This window comes from Scardinius erythrophthalmus, assembly GCF_964197995.2.
Source record: "Scardinius erythrophthalmus genome assembly, chromosome: 11".
Lineage (NCBI taxonomy): Eukaryota > Metazoa > Chordata > Actinopteri > Cypriniformes > Leuciscidae > Scardinius > Scardinius erythrophthalmus.
In genome coordinates, this window is record NC_138231.1 from 2,104,296 (window position 1) to 2,128,295 (window position 24,000).

The 24,000-nt window shown below is 36.1% G+C and overlaps 2 protein-coding genes across 3 annotated transcripts in view; one reads left to right on the forward strand and one right to left on the reverse strand.

The window, feature by feature from the left end:
- cdc40 (cell division cycle 40 homolog) overlaps positions 1-8,829 on the reverse strand; it is a 24,410-nt gene extending 15,581 nt beyond the window's left edge. The window contains exons 1-9 of the mRNA XM_081379057.1: positions 8,420-8,829; positions 8,180-8,266; positions 7,293-7,422; positions 6,309-6,395; positions 6,095-6,234; positions 4,168-4,264; positions 3,949-4,088; positions 1,842-1,916; positions 343-388 (exon numbers count right to left, since the gene is read on the reverse strand). Of these exons, the coding sequence (XP_081235183.1) occupies positions 343-388; positions 1,842-1,916; positions 3,949-4,088; positions 4,168-4,264; positions 6,095-6,234; positions 6,309-6,395; positions 7,293-7,422; positions 8,180-8,266; positions 8,420-8,602 (985 nt within the window). The 5' untranslated portion in view covers positions 8,603-8,829. The remainder of the gene's footprint in view (positions 1-342; positions 389-1,841; positions 1,917-3,948; positions 4,089-4,167; positions 4,265-6,094; positions 6,235-6,308; positions 6,396-7,292; positions 7,423-8,179; positions 8,267-8,419) is intronic.
- A 925-nt stretch (positions 8,830-9,754) lies between these two features.
- Positions 9,755-24,000, forward strand: part of wasf1 (WASP family member 1) — a 59,070-nt gene continuing 44,824 nt past the window's right edge. Inside the window, exon 1 of one of the 2 annotated variants that reach the window (XM_081379058.1) lies at positions 9,755-10,034. The gene's annotated coding sequence lies outside the window, so the exon portion shown is untranslated. The remainder of the gene's footprint in view (positions 10,035-24,000) is intronic. The other variant, XM_081379059.1, reaches the window with a different exon arrangement.

The window sequence follows — 24,000 nt, forward strand, 5'->3', positions numbered from 1 at the left end:
AATAGTTATTATTAATATTAGCAATATGATTTTAATTCTTATTATTCAATAATTAGAAAAAAGAAAAGCTTATTTTCTGATTGTGTCCAGAAACATCCTTTAATTGACGAGTCTGACTGAATTAAACCCGGCGAGAGAGAGAGACGCTTCTGTGATCTGAACTCATGAATGTGTTTCAGCGCTTGATGAACGAGTCGAGACACTGGAGAATCCAGCCTGTGCTTTCCTCCATTAATCACGTCTCAGAGTAATTAAAGCACATCAGTCAATCACGACAGCGCTGAGAGTTCATCAGAACCCTGTGTGAGAAGAGATCACACACACACACACACACTCACTCACCGATAAACGTCCGCGCACATCTCCTCTCGTTATACACCTCCCACAACTACAGCAAAACACAAACACAACATCAGCACACACAGAGAACACACACTGTTCATTATGATAAAACACTAATCAGCGTACAAGGCGATTATCTGTCAGATGATGCGGAGGGTCAGAGTTCTTCACATTTGATGCTTTATGTGCGTGCGTTTAACGAATCAGGAGATTAGGAGTAAAACACTCCATCTGGGTCTCTATCAACACTTCATTAAATATATTTGTAAAGCATTTTTCATAGAATTACATAAAATAATGTGAGGTCATAAAAACTGCTTGCATAATAATAATAATAATAATAGACATATTAATAATAATGCCATTATTAATATAATTATACAGATGTACTGGAACAGACTGTTTTAAATTCTTGTATTTTGCATAATAATTATTATTATTATTATATTAATATAAGATATTAAAAATTATTTTAGTATGAATTTTATTAATATTTTAATATTCGAACAGACTGTTTTAAATTAGTGTTGTTAGCCATTATTTTGTTTTTAATTTAACATACCGTTTAAAATTTTTGCATTTTGTATAAGAATTATATTAATATTATTCTATTAATAATAATAATAATAATAATAAGTTATTTATTATTATTATTATTATATTAATAAATAACAACAATATTAATTGTTATTTAATATTACAATTATTATAATCATATTAATATAATATATTAATCAATTTTATTATTAATATTATAATATTGTAAAAGAATTAAATTATTACTATTGCACAATAAGTATTATTATTTTGCTTTTATTTTAACGGACTGTTTTAAATTCTTGTATTTTTGTATAATATATTAATTATAACTATATTATATTAATAATGTTTTTAATTATATTTATTATTATCATATTGAAAAAACAATTATTAATGTTATTATTATATTAATATTAATTTTAAAATTAATTATACTAATATTCTATTAATTTATATTAATTCTTGTTGCATAATAATACTCTTGTTTTAAATTCTTGTATTTTGTATAATAATTATTATTATTCAATTTTATTATGTTAATGAATAATTAATTTAAAAACAGTCTGTTAGAATAGTATTTGTTGTTGCATAATAATAATAATAATTTTGTTTTATTTTAACAGACTTTTAATTTCTTATATTTCTATATAATTATTATCTATTCTATTCTATTATTCTATTCTATTCTTTTCTATTATTATTATTATACACATTTTAATTATTATTAAAAAAAAACTTTTATTGTTATGTATTCTTATTATTATCATCAATAACAATAACTATTATTATTGTTGTTGTTATAACTAGTGTTCAAGCATCAGAAAAAAACGTTGGCTGAAGGGTAGAGCAGTTTTACACAACACTGCTTGACCTTTCAGCTGCCCACTCGTCTCCTCACACACACACACACACACACACAAACACACACACACGAGAAGTGTGTTAAATGCAGATCTCACCTTGATCTTGCAGTCCATGGAGCAGGACAGCAGCAGATGCCCAGACGCCGGGAACAGACGGATCGCACTGACGCCCTGCACACACCAGAGAACACACACCAGACCAGAGCACAGAGTTAGTGTTGGGAACCGGAAATCAATTCCAGCTCTGGAATCGGATAGGCCTACTTGTTATAAAATTAAAATTTCAATTCCTTTGTGATCATTTCAATATGACTTTAAACCATAGCAAGTGATTTTCTCTGTCTTTAGTTCATGACCGCAGTAGTTATTGCAAGCCGTTGCGAAATGCATATCGCGACATATACATTTGGGATATTTCGATATACGTGACCCTGGATCACAAAACCAGTCACATGTCGCACGGGTATATCTGAGGCAATATCCAACAATACATTGTATGGGTCAAAATTATCGATTTGTCCTTTATGCCAAAAATCATTCGGATATTCAGTAAAGATCATGTTCCATGAAGATATTTAGTAAATTTCCTACCATAAATATATAAAACATGTATTTCTGTGAGTGAATGCTGCACAATCGCCAACATAAATGCACAACTTTAAAGGAGATTTTCTCAATGTTTCGATTTTTTTGCTCCCTCAGATTCCAGATTTTCGGCCAAATATTGTCCTATCATAACAATCCATACATCAATGGGAAGCTTATTTAGTCAGCTTTCAGATGATGTATACATCTCAATTAGTGTTGCATGGTGTATCGATACTTCAAAAGTATCGCGATACTCGGAAATTAAAAACATCACGATACCTACATTTTTCAGTATCGATACTAAAAAAAAAAAAACCCTCCCTATGGACGTCTGTGTTTTTTTTCCTGACGCGCGCAGCAAAGAACCGAAAGTATCAAAAAAGTATCGAAATCGCAATACTTGACTTGGTATTAGGGATGTCAACGATTAATCGACGATCGATTAATTGTCGATAATACATTTAATCGATAAAACTTATCGATCATCGATTAAGCAGGTCTTCATGCGCGTGTGCGCTGCTCAACCGCGAAACATGTAAAGCGAGCGCGCCGGAGTTATGTTTGGGACCATTTTACACCTTCATCATGACTATAAGCTTGCGTGTGCATTCGCAGCCTTTTGTTTTGTGCAAATGTAAGTTGTTATACTTTTTATTTTGTGTAGGCCTATCTATATCTGATTTATCTCATATTGGATGCATTTGGTTAAGAATTAACTCTGTAGTAAAGCGTCAGCTTCAGCGCGCGCAGCTCAAACGGCAGTGCACGACTAATAATGACTATTGGGACTGTAATATTACATAACATTATAAAGAGAACAATATTGTAATAAAACATTGTGAATTATTTGGGTTTAGTTGCCGTGTCGCGTTGCTCCAGGAAGAGCGCGTCCACAACATGAGTAGTTCTGAATGATAGCACGTAACGTTAACTTAGTTCAAGTTCACTTGTGCATGAATTTGCGTCATTTTGTGCAGATATAATTTGTAATATTATGTTTATTTTTAATATATCTGATTAATCTCATATAGGATGCGTTTCTTTTAGATAAATAACGTGCTAGCAAAGTGCTCCAGTTTAACGGTAGCAGATTCATTCAGCGCGTGCAGTTGTTCCAGGAAGAGCGCGTCACACATTCTAAGCGAATATGAGGCGGCGTTGGTGACACGTTGTATTAGTAGTTATATTTGATTATTAAATAATTAATTTAATTATCAATCACATCGAAACATTTTACAATCCTATTAGCCCTTTATTTATATTTAAAACCATTCTCATTGATTTGGTGAGGATTATAGCGTTCTGAGCAGCATTTGCACACCCTGTCATGCTGTTGGCCATAGCCACTGCAGTAGACGCATATCGCAGTATTACGGCTAACGATTAATCGATTAATTGATCGTTAATTTAAATGACGATCGATCATAGGAATTTGTGAAAATTGACATCCCTACAAGTTGGTATCGGTATCGAAACAATAATTTTGGTATCGTGACAACACTAATCTCAATTTAAAAAAATTTTGACCCATGTGACTGGTTTTGTGGTGCAGGGTCACATATTGTGCAGCCCTCCCACACAAACACACACACACACACACACACTGCCGCTTCACCTTGGTGTGTCCGGTCCACACGTGCAGCTGCTTCTTGGGAAGGTAGCATTTGTCCGGGATGTCTGGCGAGCGCAGGTTGATGCCCACGTCCTGAGGAATGTGCAGGTACGAGCGGCCCTGGTAATCATACGCGTCTTTAACTGCAGTGAGAGAGAGACAGGGTGTAAGAGCAGATCAGCACACGTTTAATCGAGTGTGTGTGGTGTCGTGGTGGCGTACTGTGAAGGATGGTCTTCTCCTCCGCTGGAGCTTCTTCTTCATTCTTGCCTCTCTTCTGTCTCTTGGCTGTGATCTCGTCCAGCTCTTTCTGCTCGTCCTGTCACAGTCGAACATGAGGAGAAGGGTTAGTCTATAACACACATTAAAGGACAATCTGACTAGTTTCTTAACTATAGATCGACCGATAATGATGTTTTATATCCGACATGATACCGTGTTTATGTGCATTGCACATATGTATTGTTGCCCAATAACAATTATTATAAAAAAAATATATTTATTTTGTTTTAAATTCTTGTATTTTTGTATAATAACAGTGTATTTGACATTTTATATATATATACACTGATATTGATGTTTTATATAGGATACGATACCATGTTTATGTGTATTGTTGCACAATAATATATATATATATATTTATTTTTTTAAATCCTTGTATTTTTCTATAACAGTTAACACTTTTTAAATACTGTAATCTTAGCAATTTCACTACCTCCTTGCATACAAAAGCAGTTTTTTTATTTTTATATAATTATATTTTTTGTTATGTTAATTTTAGTTTAATTTATAGTCATCTCATTGTGTGTTTTTTTTTGGGGGGGGGGGTTATTTTTATTTCAGTTAGTTTTATTTATTACCAGTTATTAATTTTAGTGCTTCAACTTTTTTCAACTTAGTTTATTGCCAAGGCAACAGTTCTACTTTTCTTTAACTAATACTTATATTTTATTTTAGCTTTATTTTAATTCACTGAATGTTTTTTAAAGGTTTTAGTCACAACGATAATAACTGAGTTGCAGCACAAGCCAGAGAAGCAGAAATCTTGATAACAATATGATTAATGGTTTAGGATTCATCATCTTCAGTGTTTGAAATTAACGTGCCAAAAGTTGGTAAAAATCAGCAAATTTTATAATTATTTATATATGTAAACTGTGACATAGTTAACCTGGTTCATTCTTTCTCTTTTTTTTCAGCTAGTAGAAGTTCTGAATGGCCGGTAACTTAAAGGGGGGGTGAAATGCTATTTCATGCATACTGAGTTTTTTACACTGTTATAGAGTTGGATTCCCATGATAAACATGGACAAAGTTTCAAAAGTTAAGTTGTAAGTTTGAAGGAGTATTTCTGTTCCAAAAATTGTCCTTCCGGTTTGTCACAAGTTTCGGAAAGTTTTTTTCGAGTATGGGCATGTGTGACGTCAGATGTAACGGAATTTCCTTATATGGGTCCTAAGGGCACTTCTCCGGTAAGATCGCGGGCGCGCGCGCACTCGTAGACCAGAGCAAGAGAGCGAAAGCAGTACGCCCATCAAAGCGCTATGCTTGGCTTTAGGGAAGTCAATGTAGCCAAAGAAGTGTGTTTTTGGTTGCCAGGGCAAGACAACCCTGCACAGATTCCCAAAGAACCCAGCGTTAAAGCACCAGTGGATGGAGTTTGTTTTCCTGAGCATAAACGGAGTTGTGTAAGACTGTTGTTCCCTGCATTTCGACGATGATTGTTTTATAAACAAAGCCCAGATCGACGGATTTGCAGATCGTCTAATGCTTAAGGATCGAGCAGTCACAATGATAAAGGTTCGGTGAGTAAAACTGCTTCTAATCTATTGTCTCTGTGTGTTGTCACTAGCTCGGCGCGTTAGCACAGCTTTAGCTTCGCCCACACAGCCCGCCTCCAGCCGCTCGTTTTTTTCCGGAAAGACTCGGTACATCCAATCTTTCTTAATATAATATAATAAAACTAAAGACTTTTTGGAGATATGAAGGGTGCAATACTACTCTATAGGTACTCAAGATTAACAGGAGATTGAGTGAAAATGAGCATTTCACCCCCCCTTTAAAAATTTAGTTGTCTGGTGAGTGAAAAGGTTCATTCAAACCCTGATCATCTTATGATAAACTGAACATGTTGAACGCCGTCTCACCTCAGAGGGTTTGGCCACTTCTTTCTCATCCTGGTATTTTGCCCAAGGCCCCAGAAAGCAGTCGATATCCGACGCATCTCCTCCCTTCACCTTCCTCCTCTTCTCAGCCTTCTTTGGTCCCGTCTCAAACACCGTCAGCCCTAGTAATGACAGCATTAATTATGACTAACGTGAGCAGGAACGAGAGATGGATGTCAGATTTCGTGAATCTCACCTTTGTTTTTCTCGGCTTCTTCTATGGCTCCGATGTAGCTGCTGGACGAGACCTGACTGGTGTCCACCGACGGGTCCAGAGCGTAACCTGACGACGACAAACACACACGTTTGCTTTGATTCCATGGCGTGAATACAGAAGCTACACAAGCGAGATCGACGGATATCTCTCACTAGAGATGTGACGGTGAGGATATTTTCCCATCTGTTAATCGACGTGTGACAACACCGGTATCGCCGGCGGGGGCTTATAAAGCACTAATCTGAAGGCTAAAGTAAAATGCGCACTTCTGCATGGGCGTTCATAATGGTGCGGCGCAGAGCGAGCGTTTCTCCATAGTAATGAACACGTGCGTATTTTAGTTTCACTTTCAAATTAGCGCCAATTCGGGGTTGGATTGCTTGAATATAAACCTTTATTTAACCAGGAAATAGGACTCACTGAGATTAAAATCTCTTTCACGGGAGTGTCCTGGCCAAGATAGGCAGCTGAGTTTACATAGACAATTTCAGAACACACAAACATAAAACAAACATCATTACATAAAAATAAAAAATGCATCTGATTAGAAACATTTACACACCATTAATTTACTCTGATGATTGTTTAATAAATATTTAAATTGACCACAAGATATTAAATTCTTTAACTTCATCTCAGTCTGGAGAAGATTCCAATCCGAATGGTGAGTTCATTAGCCTATTATTCGTAATGTAAAACACACACACAATGACAAATTCGCTTAAATAGGCGCTTTTACACCAAATATCAGCTCCTCGCTCTCGTGATGAATGAAATCGGACTCCTGCTGCGACTCTCGTTCAGCTCACGATTCATTAAGCAGACACGTTCAGTTTTTAATTGTAGTGTCTGTTCTGTAACTGAACTAAATGATTTTATTAAAAATAAATCGACGGTGGGGGGCAGTGCCATGGTGGGCAAGTTACCGGTAACACCGACTATCGCAGCAAGCCTATCTCTCACCGAACGTAGAGAAGGTCCTCCTCTGCTGCTCGAACATGAAGTCGTTGACGTGAGCCGGTTCAGCGTAACCCGACAGCATGTTTCTCGGAGCCGCCATCTGCTGCGATCGGAACGGGTTCGCCGGTCCAAACTGGAATGAGACGAGAAGGAGACAATCAACATAAATAAGATGGTGGTCATATCTGTTTTTTCTTCCAATGCATTTTTGTACATTAATAATGTACATTTTTGATTTAATAAAGTGAATTTGACTGGCTTCTGAAAAGTAGGCTGTTATATTATTGGTTAATATTATTAGGAATGAGTCACAATGATCAGATTTAGTGTGGTTACATTTTTTCTTATTCAAGTTTGGACTTTTAGAGGTACATTTACAGCAACATGCACTGATGAATCCTGCACCGTTAAACCAGAATTGATTGAATACAAATAACGGTACATTAATATAGCGAGTAGAAAAAATATACATAATGAGGAAACTTAATAGAGATTCATTTTAGATTTATACTACAAATATAGTCTAGAAAAACACTGTAAAATGTAAGTAAATTTGATTAAAAATAAAACATGTTATGAATCTAAGCTAAAAAAAATAGATTAAAATTGCATCAAAGTTAAATAAACACAAATAATTTATTGAACAGTACACTACTATAGTGAGCAGAACAAAATATATTATAATGTAACACAATAGGAACAATGTTTAGATTAATACTGAACTAGGCATTCATAAAAGATAGTTTTAGCATGGGGTTTCTCACACAACAAGTGTAATGATATTTGGGAGTCTGTGGCATACAAAGCGACTGAACACGCCTGATATATTGCACATAATATTTGAAATGCACAATATGCTTCCATCTATCTTGACAAACAGCTGTACTCACCTCTGGAGCAAACATAGTTTCAAATGTAGGGTTGTACGTGACTTCTTTGAGTGCTGGATCAAGATGCACACCGGTCTCAACATCTTCCTGGAAAAGACAAAAACAGAAAACATTGTTTCACCTGTTATTAAGCGACCAGGCATCAGAACAGCGAACATTAACCACATTTGACTCGACTGGGTTTCCTCCAAATCAACCGAGGCTCCGTTAGTGTCTGTGACCCGCGCGTTTCTTGTTTACCTTCACGGCGACCTCGGGCGCTGAGTTCAGAAGGGCTAAAGTCATTACACTGTCGGACTTTAAAGGCTGAAGATGCGCGATCGAGTCTGGTTCGACTTTCTGCGGACTAATACGGGATTCTGACTCATTTTCCGAATCTGAGTCGCTGCCGTACGAAACGAGGCCACTCTCTGTCGCCGCCATCTTGGATGTTGTTGGTCTTTCGTCAGCGGGTCCTCAAAGATGAATATTTGTTTAAAAATATCTTAAATAGTCTTATTTTTTTAAAAGATTCTTAAACCATATGTCTTTACTTAATATTATATTATAAGCTTATTAATTTTATACATCTGAAATGGAATGTAAAGCGGGCGCAGTTGTAGTGCAGTAAGTTAGATGTTGTATCTTTTAGGACAACAGTTTTCAAGAGCGCGCATTGCGACGTACACGCGCAATTTGTAATGCGCTTATGTTTTAGTTTATTATCACCAGGGTTTTTATTATAGTTATCTAAAACAAAAACCATAAAAATTGTGTTACTTGAAATAAAATAAAAATAAAAAAGTCAATAGGTATATTAAAAAAAATGAATAAAACTTTAAGTAAAATTTAAATAAAACGAATTAAAAAAAAGAATAGTATCTAAATTATACTAAGATAACACGGATTCCTTCCACACATAAAGAGTTGTATAAAATATGTCTTTGTTACTCACTTATACTATGTACTATAAAAAGGGAAATGTTTATACATAATATACAATGAATATGTTGCAAAGTTTCACTGGTTAAAATAAGAAGATTGTGCAATTGCAAGTATTGTCGATATTATTACATAGAAAGAAGAAATTATGCCTTTCTATGTCAGAATTGTGACGTTTTCATGGCATTTATGTCACAATTATGAGTTAGTATGTCACAACTTCGACTTTTTCCATTAAAACTTCGTCTAAGGGTGTCATAATTATGACTTTGAATGTCATAATTTCGAATTTATAATTATGTCAAAGCCTAATTATGAATGTTTTTTATTTTTATTCACAGCTAGTAGGAACATGTTATATGTAGGTGTGTTTTTCCCAAAACAAATCACATACAACACATTTAAGTTGTTTTGGTTGATAAACAAGTTGTTTGTATTTGCAATTACTGATCGGACCGATGGGTGTGGTCTGTGTATGGCACTGGCCAATCAGATCAAGGATCCCGCTGTGGGCGGGGCGCGGTTTGTTGCAGCGTTTGTGGCTCCAACAATAGAAAGTGGGACGTACCATCTGCAGTCGGAGGGGTGGAGTCACACGCACTGTCATCCAGAACATCGCTTCTCCTCAGAAAAAGAGCACAACCTTGATTCACAAGGGGTTATGCCTCGTATATGTCTATTTTTAGATGCTGTGACGAGAAATTAAGCCGATCGTTGTTGACTAACACACGCATGAATGTTCACTGTGGATCCCATTTCCTGCGTTGACTGATCCCGAGCTCCAGTCTTTTTAACGGGATCCGAACCCAGCTGTATATCAGTACTGTATTTCTGCAATGAACACCGTGAGACTGAACAGAGAGGAACATTTTAAGGAATAACCCGCATACCTGGGAAAAACATGGAATAATAAGAAGTACTTACATTTATTCAGGTATGACATTTTATGCATGCTTGTAGATTGCATTCTGGCCCTTGCTGTTAAAATGAGAGAAACGCATAATGGGAATAAAGTGTTCACATTTGCATTTTTTTTCTCCTTCTCGTATTTATCTTTTCTGGCTGATGTATTGCCAGTGTAAACCAACACTGCTTGTGCTTGGCCCCATTCAGGACTGGTTGACAGGTGTGGGTTGAATTATGCATGCATGTGAAATAACTTGCATAATGCAGCCGAAGGCATCCTGAATGCTTGAGCATTACATATTACATGCAACTTATGTTTGTTTGCATTGAAGGCATAACAAGATGACTTATTTCTCACTGCCCTGAGGTTTCAAGATTGATGCATTCAAGGGGGAAGGGGAGTCACATCTGTATGGCAAACACAAGGCAAACTATCACACCAAAATGCAATGCAGTTTGCATGCTTGCTAAACAGTGTGCACTCCAAATTATTGCTGGGATGGCATGCCAAATATTTTCCAGTAGGAGAAAAAAAAGACTTTGTTACTAGTTAATTTAATACAGTAAATGCATCCAGTAATGAGCGAATTAAATGTAGATTTGAGGGCAGTTTTGAGCATGCAGGGGGAAGGGCAGCAGTCACTGGAAGAAGAAGACTCGCTTTGTGAAACCCGAGACTTCAGAAAAGCACAAAGCATCTCCATCGCTTCTCTGCTCAGTATTCATGCACGTGTATTTCAGACTGACTTCATACTTTTTCTCTCTCGTTCTTGTGCGCTTTAATGCATGAACACCTTGTGCAGTTACCGTGCTTTCTTTGCCGAGGTGCTATATGATATATGTGGAGGAATGATTCGTTTTAATGAATCGGTTAATTTACTGGAACTGCTCAGATAACCGATTCACATAACGTGTTTTGCAATGAATAAAAATGTTGTTGGATGCTGCTCATTCGCCTGGTGTCCGTTATGTGGATTACCTTGGTTTTACTCCTAAACAAAGTTTTTCTTTGCCTTTGCTCGGATGATTTGCCAACGATTCGAATCATTAAAAAGAACCGACTCGAAAGAACGATTCGATCGAAGTGTGCGTTATGTGTCACATGCAGGACTCACTTCATGATTCAAAACCTTTATTGGCTTGATAAAGACTTTGTTTTGCCAAAGCATTAATAAAAACCTTATATAATGCTTTAATGCAACGTTTATCTTTTGGAAAACACAGATTAAGCTGGTAAATGTGTTTGGGAACATGGAAAGATTATCTAAACTGGTTGACCAGCCGTAATATTCCATGTTCCATAATTCCAATATTTCTTGATCATCTAGAATCTGCTCCAGCTAGTCCGTTATCTAAGTGTAAGACGGTTTTGGTTTGAAGGTTTCTGTCATTTATATTGCGTATCATACACATATGATGCATGACGGACATGTTTTTCTCTCATGTTAATTTGCTGAATATTGCAGTTTCACTTTTGTGCTTTAATGATAAAGATGTCTGCAGATAATGAATGTTAAATGGGTCATTCTGATGTTGTTGTTGACCTCAGTTTGCTTTGCTGGCGATGCAGAAGAAAGTTTAGTTGTTCTGGTCTGGATGGATTTTCATCCAGAAAACCTCTTCTGTGTTCTGGCTTTCCTGCGGCCTCTGTTTGATGTGCTGCCAGGGCGAAGCGGACAAACCTCACGTCCACAAGTAGATCAGAGAGACCAGAACAGAAGAAAGTGCGTGACAGTGCTGGCCTGGGTGATATGTACGGAATAATTGTTGAATTGTTAGAGAATAATACACAGCCGAGGTGGTAATGCGACCACGACATGAAGGTCGACATCATTTTCTGATTATTCAACGGGCTCCGGAGTAAATTATTTCCTTATACTACGGTAACACCTTGTTCAGATGATTTACTTCAAGACATTTCTCAGGTTTTCTTTCCTTAAAACGCTCTTGCGTGTGGAACTAATTTCGTACGCATCTCATCCCACGCCTCCGTTTCTGATTCTAAAACGTCATTTTAGAGCCACTGATAGCAGATTAATGCAGTTATTAAATAGAGAGAGAGAGAGAGAGAGAGAGATTAAGTGTGTGTGAATTACCTGAGTCTGTGTGTCTCTCAGTGTTCGACAGCAGCGTCTCGACTAATAGTTAAACTGTAAGTTTATTTGCTTCAAGAACAGCGCCGTTAATATAGTGCTAGTGAGAAATTCAAATAAATTAGTAAAATAGTTTAGCAACTTAAACGCTACATGAATTTCTCACTAGCGCTATATTAACGGCGCTGTTCTTGAAGCAGATAAACTTACAGTTTCACTATTAGTCGAGACGCTGCTGTCGAACACTGAGAGACACACAGACTCAGGTAATTCACACACACTTAATCTCTCTCTATCTCTATATATATATATATATAAATAATAACTGCATTAATAACTGCATTAATCTGCTATCAGTGGCTCTAAAATGACGTTTTGGAATCAGAAACGGAGGCGTGGGATGAGATGCGTAAGAAATTAGTTCCACACACAAGAGCGTTTTAAGGGAAAAAACATGAGAAATGTCTTGAAGTAAATCATCTGAACAATGTCTTGAGGTGTTACCGTATTATAAGTGGAATAATTGACCCCGGGCCGTTGAATTATTAGAAAATGATGCACACCTTCGCGTCATGGCCGTATTATGGGTGTGCATTATTTTTATAACAATTCAACAGTCATTCCTTACATAAATGGCACTTGAATGCAATGCAAATGAATTGTGTAATCAATAGACCAGCTGAATCAGAAAGGCGAGTGATGCATTAAAGAGAGAAAATGTTGGTATGGTTGTAAGTGTGATAAACTCGCTGTACGCCCCAGCTGTGAAGATGCCCCGCACACACACAAGAGCCTTTGTTCTGTCTCTCTGTTGAACCGGGCGACCCACAAAGATGCCTCTGTCCTGAACTGGGGGTTAGTGTGTGTGTGTGTGTGTGTGTGTGTGTGTGTGTGTGTGTGTGTGTGTGCCACAGAGATGCCATGCTTTGACAGATAAAAGTCTGAACTTCAGTACCTGCACTTCTCTGTTTTGCATCAACTTGATGTTGAAGATCAGGCCTGGGGAGTCTTACAACTCTTATCATAGTCATTATAATTTATAATTGAACAGTTTTTGGTTTATTTAATCATTTAGAAACTTGAAAATACATCTCAAGACCCTTCCGTCTTTAACATATCTTCAATTTATATATATATATATATATATATATATATATATATATATATATATATATATATATATATATACACAAAATATATATTTACATTCCCATTGTTGAACACTAATGTGCTGCACCGTAATAAAACTCAACAAATACATCTGCCATCAAAATCACAAAATAATAATTATTATTATAATATTGAAATATTTATTAAATATACAAAAATGAAGTAAAACAATATTGAATAAAACATTAAAATATTTACAATTTACATAATAAAAACTTTTAAATAAATTAACAAAATATTTCGTTAAAGGATTTATTTTATTGCTAGTTAATTTCACAAATAATTACAGAGAAACTGCAAGTAACTCATTGAGTTAAACATGACATTTTGAAGTAGAGAGACTGAAATTGTGTTCTCTTGTAAAACATGCTCCCATAATGTTTGTTTTATTTACAACTTTGAAAAATATTTTAATAAAAAAATATTACAATTCATATACAAATAAACAAATATTAATTAAAAAAATTGACGTTTGGCATGTTTACATAATAAGTCATAATTATGAGGTAAAAAGTTGAAATTATGGCATATTAAGTGAAGTCATACTTATGAGGTTAAAAGTTGAAATTATGACTAAGTCATGAAGTAAAAAGTCATAATTATGAGGTAAAAAGGTCATACTAAGTCAGATAGATACAACTCCAAGAGATACAACTATTTCTAAAATCTCATTTGGCATGTTTACATGTGATATTTTTGCTGCTGAACTTGAATCATTGTGAAATGCTGAAGAAAACCCACAAAATGAATGTTTTCATGCTCAATAACACCCATCACTAGTGCAGTCGTATCATTTTCGTTTGAATCCTGACAGCTTTGTTTGCTCTCGGCCTTGATTTATCCATTATGGAGTGCCATTGCTTCTAGCAGGGACTTCCCATTGCGCTGTGGTTTGTTGGTTTTGTGTGTGAAGGCAGGTGGAGAATACAATGCATTCAGATCCTACATGCGAGTCCCCAGAGACGAGTGTGTGGCGTCCGCTTACACACTCTGCGTTCGGTGGATTCCTTTGTCCTCTCGCTTACAAACAGGTGGTGATCCTCCACTGCTCTACGACATCTTCTTTTCTATTCTACTTCATTTTGTGTTTGTGCTTTTCAAGTTAAGCTCATTTAGATTCCGATTTGAATATTCAAATTAGGCTGAATGTCTTTTCAGGTGATTCCCAAACCTGTTTTGGATGAGATTACCATTATATATGCATATAAAAGCCTTGCTTTTGGTAGTGTGACTTTACACCACCGACCAGACGCATCGTTTTCACCTGCTGGAGCAGAAAACAGGTGGAAAAATCCTACAGACGCGGCTTGGAACTGTAAACAATCTCCAAATTTTGACACAAGTCATAATTATTATGACATATGAAATTATGACATACTAAGTCAGTTACAAGATAAAAAGTCGTAATTGAGGTCAAAAGTCGAAATTATGCCATATTAAATTCCGATTAAAAAGTGGAAATTAAGTCAATTTATGAGGTAACAAGTTTAAATTATGACATACTAAGTCATATTTATGTGGTAAAATGTAAACATTTTGACATGTCATAGTTATGATAAAAAATTGAAATAAGAACATACAAAGTCATATTTTGACATCATAATTATGAGGTAAAAAGTCCAAATGATTACATACTAAGTCATAATTATGTAAAAAGAAGAAATTATGACATACTAAGTCATATTTATGAAGTAAAAAGTTGAAATTATGACATATTAAGACATATTTATGTGGTAAAATGTCAACATTTTGACATGCTAAGTCATAGTTATGATAAAATGATAAAAGTTATGATAAAATTGAATTAAGAACATACAAAGTCATATTTATGGTCGCAATTTTGTCATAAGTCATAATTATGAGGTAAAAAGTCAAAATGATTACATACTAAGTCATAATTATGTAAAAAGATGAAATTATGACATGCTATGCCATAAATGCGAAAAAAGTTGAAATTATGACATAGTAAGTCATATTTATGAGGTAAAAAGTTGAAATTATGATAGAATACACGATAAGTGAAAATAACCAATAAGAATAACAAGAATAAACAGTATACAAGTAATTTAGTAATTTATTCAGTCATTTGCAGTTATTTGCGTTATATTAAAAATTCTTCATGCCTTAAAATATCTTGAATGTAACTCGACACCCTTGCCTCATTTAGTATACGAGGTTCTATATGCAAATGAGCCCCGCCTCCACTCACTCACAGCAGCTCACTGATTAAGTTTAACCACTCTAATCACTAATTTACCCTCTAATTACCAAATTAGATCCACTCGTTGATCTGATTGGCTACAAGGTAGTTTGTGACGTCACACGTTGAAAGCCCTAAAAAATAAAAAAAATGTCTTATGTCACAATTTTATTTATGTCATAATTAAGTCTTTTCATATCATAAATATGATTAAATGTGTTGTAATATGAAATATGCATATGAAATATGATATGTCATAAATTCGATTTTTTTTATGCCATAATTATGACTCAGAAAAGGAAAGGGGCTTCGATAGTTATGAGCTTGAAAGCTCGTTTTTCATCACCTTGAGAACTGAAGTTGAGCTGGATGAGCAAGAGGTTATGCAGTGTTGCGGTACGGCTTTCCAATCGGGTCTCGTTCTCTGATACTCAATTACTGTGGTAAACGAGGCTGTAAATTTACATCTTACAAGCGCATTTCACTCCCTCCTCCGCTCGCTTCTCAGACCACGCAAACCGTGGAGGATGACGGAGTGCTTCTAAATGCATCTGACCCCAATTTTCTTCTGCCTGGGACGTGTGTGTGTGTGTGTGTGTGTGTGTGTGTGTGTGCACAAACTACCAACTGGTTTGAATTAAGGGCCAATATTTACACAGAGTGGGTGGCCGTCCAATTATGGTGTGCTGCGCAGATCTTCTTGTGATTTGCATGAATCTGCTTTGCATGTCGTTCCCAGAGTTCAGTTCTGCCGTTTCTCTGTTCTCTCATCACAAACGAGCCTCTCACCGAGTGCATTACCGTTACTCAGCATCAGCGAGCACTTGATTGGTACATGAAGCTTGTGATGAATGACTCATGGCCAATCACATGCAAACATGACACGCATGTTAATGAGCGACGGCAGCGCATCAGCCAATCAGAGATGCCTCAAACTGGCTGAGATAATGCATCATTTTATGGTTAATATCTGGTAGTTTTCAATATACAATTACCAGTAGTTTGACTTTAGTCATGTCTGTGTCGCAATATCACACAAGCAATAGCGCTGCTTTTCTGAATATCAGATTGATGACTGCAATTAAACTTAAATTAATCAATTTTATTATTAAAGTCCCACTGTAGTCAATCATTTTATCCCTTAAAATCATCTTTGATCACCAAAATTACACATTTAAAAAAAATTTCCTTGAAAAATGCCTTATAATATCTTGAATGTAACTCGACACCCTTGCCTCATTTAGTATGCGCGGTTCTATGAATATGCAAATGAGCCCCGCCTCCACTCACTCACTCAGCTCAGAGATCCACTGGTTGACGATCACACGTTGATCTGATTGGTTACAAGGTAGTTTGTGACGTCAGAAACACCAGCGATTTCAAAGCGTGTTTTTGAGACTGTCTTTGGTTCACTGCAGTTTTAAGGAGGAAATACTCAGCAATGCTGTCGACTTATGAGTTTACACATGGTTTGTCTTAAAGCAGATTAAAAACACCACCGAAACATAAACAACATTAGAAACTCAAGGGTTTTTTGACACCGTTATTTAGTCTACTTCTGCTCCTCCAAGGAATAGATTCAAATAAAACGAATGAACCAATACATAAATACGTCTCAAAGAATGAATGACTTAAAGGTTCAATTTGCTGAATGAGATCGAGAGCGAGGGAGTCGGTAAAACGACCCGAACTACGGTAAACACACAGGAGAATTGTTTCTAAATGAATCCGACTCAATGACCTGCCAGTTTCATTCCCGTCGGAGAACAAAAGTGAGTGAATGATTCAATGACTCACCCGTTTAGTTCCTGAATGAATCAGCGTGTTTAAATGAATCGTGAATGAAAGCGCCAGGAGGATTATTATACCGCTAGCCTAATCATGAATGCACTCCGCTATCTTTTAACACATCTCCGGCGAACGGCTTTTTCACGCAAAAGTAAAACTCTTCATGAAGCGCAGTGAAATTCAGTGATCATGTGGCGTTTCCTGATGGATCGAGGTTGTTCGTTAACTTCATTTTACATTTTACTCGTAGATATTCGAATATATTCAAATACATTTCTTGATATTCGATATCCGTTCGAATTAGATTTTTCTCAAAAGTGACAGCCCTATTACTCATAGGTGTGGTTTGGGTGTAACATGAAATAAACCAATCAGAGCGTCATCTCACATTCCCTTTAAGAGCAGGCGCGCTTGTTCCATGGCGGATTGCTATTATAACGGCGGATTTGCCAGGAGCGGTTCACAGCCGAGGAGACCGGCGTTCTCGTCAGGGCCGTAAAACACAGAGAAGTGACATTGGGGATGGAGAAACACACACAGATTAGCTTCGGTTAAACAGGCGTATGATCATTTGGGTAAATGTGTAAGCTAGATTTATGCCTATTTTTCACATCTTCATGGACACAACAATGATTTCCCTCGTGTGGTAATATTGTTCCTTGTAATAATGTATGGTTTTCTAAACATGAAAACTGCTGCTTCTGTGTGTAGAATATCATCTGAATAACATGCGCAACGGGCAACAAGTCACTGACTTTAGACGAGGTTTCTCCTGGTCAGTGGCGGAATTGTTTTCTGAAACTGCAAAATAGCACCAGGGAACGTTTGCGCCGGCACACACCTCCTCTCTTCGCTGAACCGCCCCCGGGAGCGCAAGTTCATTCCCTAATTTACAGTTCATTCCCTAATTTACTGACGTGTGTCTGTGGAGGGAAAAGTCCGCTGTGCGTCGGGTATGAAATAGGAATGAGACATGCGTCGCTGTACAAAGTCAATTGCGCTGGGTGCGAGATAGAGGCCTGTGACTGATGGATTGATCAATTAGATGTGTTCAGTCATAATTGACCTATTTGGGTGAACTATTCCTTTCATTCTGAGTGAATAGAGTTTACAATTAATGCAGTAATTAACTGCTAATGGCAATTCCTGGAAATTAAAATCCTTTGTGATCTGGATATGTAGAGAGATCCGATGGAAAATCACTCCGTCTTCATGTTTTCGCCTCTCTGTGCTTATTTTTACTCTCTGCCTCCAGACAGAATGTGGCACACACGCAAAACAGAGTGAGAGACGAGAAGAGAAGACAGGCAGTAAGTGTGTGTGTTGGTGTAAGAGACTGAGAAATATTGGATTTCTCTGGGCAAGAGAGGAAGAAAAATAAACAGATTGCCAATGTTGATTTAGATATAACTGAAAGTTGTAGAGATGCTGAAGACTGAATCCAAATCAGTGTGTATCCCATGATGAGCTATTCTGGGATGTGGAGGCGTTAGCGACAGGTGCTAGCGGATAATGCAGGATAGTAGGTATCTATATAAATCTGTTCAGATGCATTGGATTAGGTTTTATTTGTGGATTCATGGAACAAACCATTCAGGAAATATTTGTAAAATGTTTTTCGAAATAATTATCTTCTGTTCACCAAGGCTGCTTTAATTTGATTGAAAATACAGTAAAAATACAGAAATATTATTGTAATGTACATCAGCTGTTCTCTATGTGAATATACAGTAAAGTGTAATTTATTCCTGTGATCAAAGCTGAATGTTCAGTATCATTACTCCAGTCTTCAGTGTCACATGATCCTTCAGAAATCACTCTAATATGAGGATGATTATAATTTATTTGATTAGACGTAAAAAAGTGATTTACACATTTCAATTAATAGTAAAATAGTAAAATTCCCTCTAATTGAATTGAATAATCCTTACATATTATTCATATTATGTCCATTCCCTTGGTCCATTAAGATTTATACAAATTGTTTTATTTAAGCTCTTATTTTATATATATAATTCATGAAAAAAATATTATAATATGAATTAATATTATAATAATATAAAATAATATAAATTTTTTTTACTATTAATTAAAATGCGTATGTCTTGAAAAAAAGGCTTTTTGTGTGTACTAATTTATAATTAAAATCTGACTTTCGCCACACAAAAATGGCTCAGAATCATATTTTTTGTCGTTATAATTTAGTGTGAAATAACGCTGGACAACAAGCATTTCTGCTCATGTTCAAATGATCTGAAGGAGAAACTGGAAGCAGTTTAAGGAACGCCGGCGCTCTCCGGAGAGGCTCTTGGCTGGTTCGGCTTGTTTGTCAGGACGGGCGCTGGTTCTCCAGGGAGATCTGGCAGAGACACAGATCTGTGTCACATGAGGAAAACGGGAAAGAAAACCAGATTTGGGTCACATTCATCCTCAGCGCTCAAGGTTATTAAACACACGCCAGCGGCTCCGGGGTCAGAGGTCAAGTCAAGCCACCTTTATTTATATAGCGCGTTTTACAATTCAGATTGTTTCAAAGCAGCTTCACAGAGATAACAGGGCAATAACGTTCTAGAAGAAAATATCGTCACAGTCCAGCTTAAGCTTAAGTAAGTTCAGCGATGGTTCATTTCTGTTGTAAAAAAGTTAATAATTTAGTTAATTTATAAATATATATCCACTCTGATGTCATCGTCCAGCTCAGTTCAGTTCTCATATAATGGTGTCGATGCAGGAGATCAATAATATTAATGAATATTAAATTAAATGAAAACACGGATGGAATCAAAGAATCCAGTCATTAAAATGAAATTTATAGTATAAGGTGGAATATTTCAGTATTAAAGAGGCTAAATGTGTGTTTTTTCATGAATTCTCACAGGAATAAATTACACTTTACTACAGTATATATTCACATAGAAAACAGATGTTTTACATTAGAATAATATTTCACAATTTTTACTGGATTTTTTTTCCAATCAAATAAATGTAGCCACACACTCTCTCTCTCTCTCTCTCTCTCTCTCTCTCTTGCACAAACACACACACACACACACACACACACACATTCACTCACTCACACACACACACACACACACACACACACACACACACACACACACACACACACACACACACACACACACACACACTCATTCACTCACACACACACACACACACACACACACACACACACACACACACACACACACACACAGCATCACTAGCCTTTAATGTGTGTTGATCCGTGAGCTCAGAGGTGGAGATGAAGACACGAGGGACTGAGGGTTTAATGCTGTTTTTACAGGAAAATCGAATTTGCCAGCGAATCAAACTGGCACCAAGATATGACTCACATAAACGAACAGAGTGAATCGACTCAACTGAATCACTGAATCAAACACTCTGAATAATGATTCACACTAATGAATCAAACTCAACATCTCATTTTCTTAATCACTTTTTTTTTTTAAAGAGTCTCTTCTGCTCACCAAGGCTGCATTTATTTGATCAAAAATACAGTAAAAATTGTGAAATATTATTCCAGTGTAAATCAGCTGTTTTCTATGTGAATATACAGTAAAGTGTAATTTATTCCTGTGATCAAAGCTGTATGTTCAGCATCATTACTCCAGTCTTCAGTGTCACATGATCCTTCAGAAATCACTCTAATGAGGATCTGATGATCAAGAATGTTGAAAATTGCCACATTTTTATGGAAACTGATACATTTCATTTTCAGGATTCTTTGATGTTCAAAAGTTCAAACGAACAGCATTTGTTTTAAATATAATATTATATAACATTATCAATGTCTTTATCTTTAAATGTCACTTTTGATTAGTTTAATGCGTCCTTGATGAATAAAAGTGTTTATTTAAAAAAATATCATGTATATCATCACGTTTGTCGCTAAAGTCTTACACAGCACACATTATTCTGAAGTGGATTTACACAAAAGAGAAAAATGAAGATGAAAGGAGAAGAAAATGACAGAATACATTGTAAATATTTGATATAACGGACGCGAGCCTCGCCTGTCATTGTTTAATCATCACTGTTCGGAAACTGGAAACGCTCTTAAAGCCGCAGGGAGATCTTGTACCCAGAACACACACTCTTCTCCAGCGGCGTCCAGTTGCAGTGTGTGTTCTCCTCTTCCACATCTCATGATACACACTCATTAATCAGCACTTAATCAGGGCCCTTATTAGTGTTCACTACCAGGAGAAGACGACTCATTTGCTGCTGCTCACACAGAGATCCAGTCGTTTCCGTGGAAGACCATTTCCAAACAGTGAATCTGAATTATGACATTAAAAATAATGACATTGTGACTTTTTAAGTAATATTTTTAGGTTATAATTAAGACTTTGTATATATCATAAATTAATTTATTACATAATTTCACTTTATGTCATAAGTCATTTTGACATTGTTATTATTTCGAGGTAGTTTCAACTTTTATAAGATAATTTTTACTTTTTATGTCAGATTTATGACTTAAGTCATAATTTCGACTTTTTATAACAATTTTTACTTTTTATGCCATTTTTATGAATTGTCATCATTTTTACTTTAATCTTAGAATTATAAAGAAAATTTGGTATAATTTAAACTTTTGTCATAATTTTTACTTTTATATCATAATTTTTACTTTTTATTCTTTATTCATGATTTCATAATTTAGACTTTCATCTCAGAACTATGACTCTTTAATTTATCATTTGGACTTTTTGACATAATTTTGGCTTTTTATGTCAAATATGATTGTCAATTTTGACAATTTTTTATATAATATTTTTGACTTTTTACTCTCATAATTATGACTTTGTTATAATTTTTACTTTTTATGTCATAATTGTGTCTTTTAATCTCATAATTATGACATGTTATAATTATAATTTACCAAAGCATCATGTGCTTAAGTCTCATTGACGGTTAGTTTTACACTGTTTTCTTTTGATTGGAATCACATCACACAAATCTCCACCTCATAAAATAGTTAGATAGGGTCGTGTGATGGTCTTATTAACGGGAGATACGAGGGTTCGTGGCTCTACCATTGGCTAACTTGGATCACATGTGCCTTGATAACCAATCACATTACAGCATTGACGTCCTTGAACGGAGTTGTGCGACAGTAAATCACTGTTTGCAGATACTATAGAAATGAATGAGAAGTGCCGTAAAATGAATCACACATGTCGCGCACAATTTGTTTTCGGTGTAACTCTGACAAAACTCTCAAACTCTCAAACTAAAAGTCCTTGAAAATGAAGCAGAAACACAACAGAATCGTGACAGATATAAATAGTGCGTCACTCGTAACCGATTCTAATATTTAGCAAACATGAACACAAATATTGACTAAAATATTGAAAAAACTTCAATGCAAAGAATAATTACAAAACAACAGATTCACATCTTTGTCAAAATGGGAATTGCAGTAATTTTACTAATGATAAAGCCTTAATAGGATAGTTTAAAATATGCAAATCAATAAAAAAATGACTGAAATCAAATATCATTGAAAACAGAATTTGTTTCAGTTTAACCGGCTAAAATATCTAAGATTTAACTAGTTTTCTCAATATTTTTACAGTATTGATTTAAATTCAATATTTCTCTTCCTTCATCCACTATCTAGGGTTGATCATCAAACTGCATTCTGGGATTGCGTTCTCTATGATGCCTCATTGTTTTGGCTCATCCTCGGTGTAATTGTGCACTGAAGCTCGTGTGTAACTGTTTGTAATCAAGTGTGTTTAGAAGATGTGGATGTTAATGCAGCTCAGCGAGTCTTGAAGACAGACATCTATACACACGAGTCACATGATACCCACAATGCACCCATTGACGTTTCTTCAAAAGACAGTGTTGATTTAGGAAAATTAAAGCCTTGTTTGTGCACACATTATGAAGTCCCACTTCCCCTGTTATTTGGGAGTGGTACGACCCCGGTGGCCCGAGCTCAACTCTCTCGAGACGCTTCTGTGTGTGTGTGTGTGTGTGCACTTTAAAGACTTCAATAGTAACTCCCTCTATCCGTCGAGAACGAGCTGTCTCGTCCTTTAGGCCGGATTGGCACACTGTGCCCGTTGGCATCGCAGGGAGGGAGTCCCTTGTTTACCCAAACTGCATTCTGGGTAACTGCAACTGCATTGGAAACGCCTCCATTCACGCAGATCCAACATGGCGGCTCTTTTCTCTGAGCGCAGTGGGAGTTAATGGGCCAGTCATGCGACTGCTCGCCTGATCGAGGAGTGATTCAGACCGCTGTTCAGTCTGAGCTCTCGGTGCTGCTGTTCCTGGAGGATTTTGGGGAAAATTATTTGCCCATTTTATTTCAATCAAAAGAACTAAAGTAGCCATTCACAACTTTGTAAAAAATTGGAAGCTCAATAGTTTTGCCATTGAAAAATATACTATATATATATATATATATATATATACATGATCCTGTTAAAAGAGGTTTAAGCGAGAACAGATCAACAGTCAGGCTACACGATCAAACACACACTTCCCAGACTCCTCCTTTGAGTGTGTCAGGTAACATGAACGCAGTGTCTGATCTCTGAGATGTGTGTGATTGAGCGTGAGTCTCTCTCTCTCTCTCTCTCTCTCTCTCTCTCTCTCCCTCGCTCTCTCTCTCTCTCTTGCTGTCAGAGATACTCTGAAACTAAAGCTATTCAAACATTTCAAACAGGACCTATGATGCTTTTATCCATGTTCATCTTTCTTTA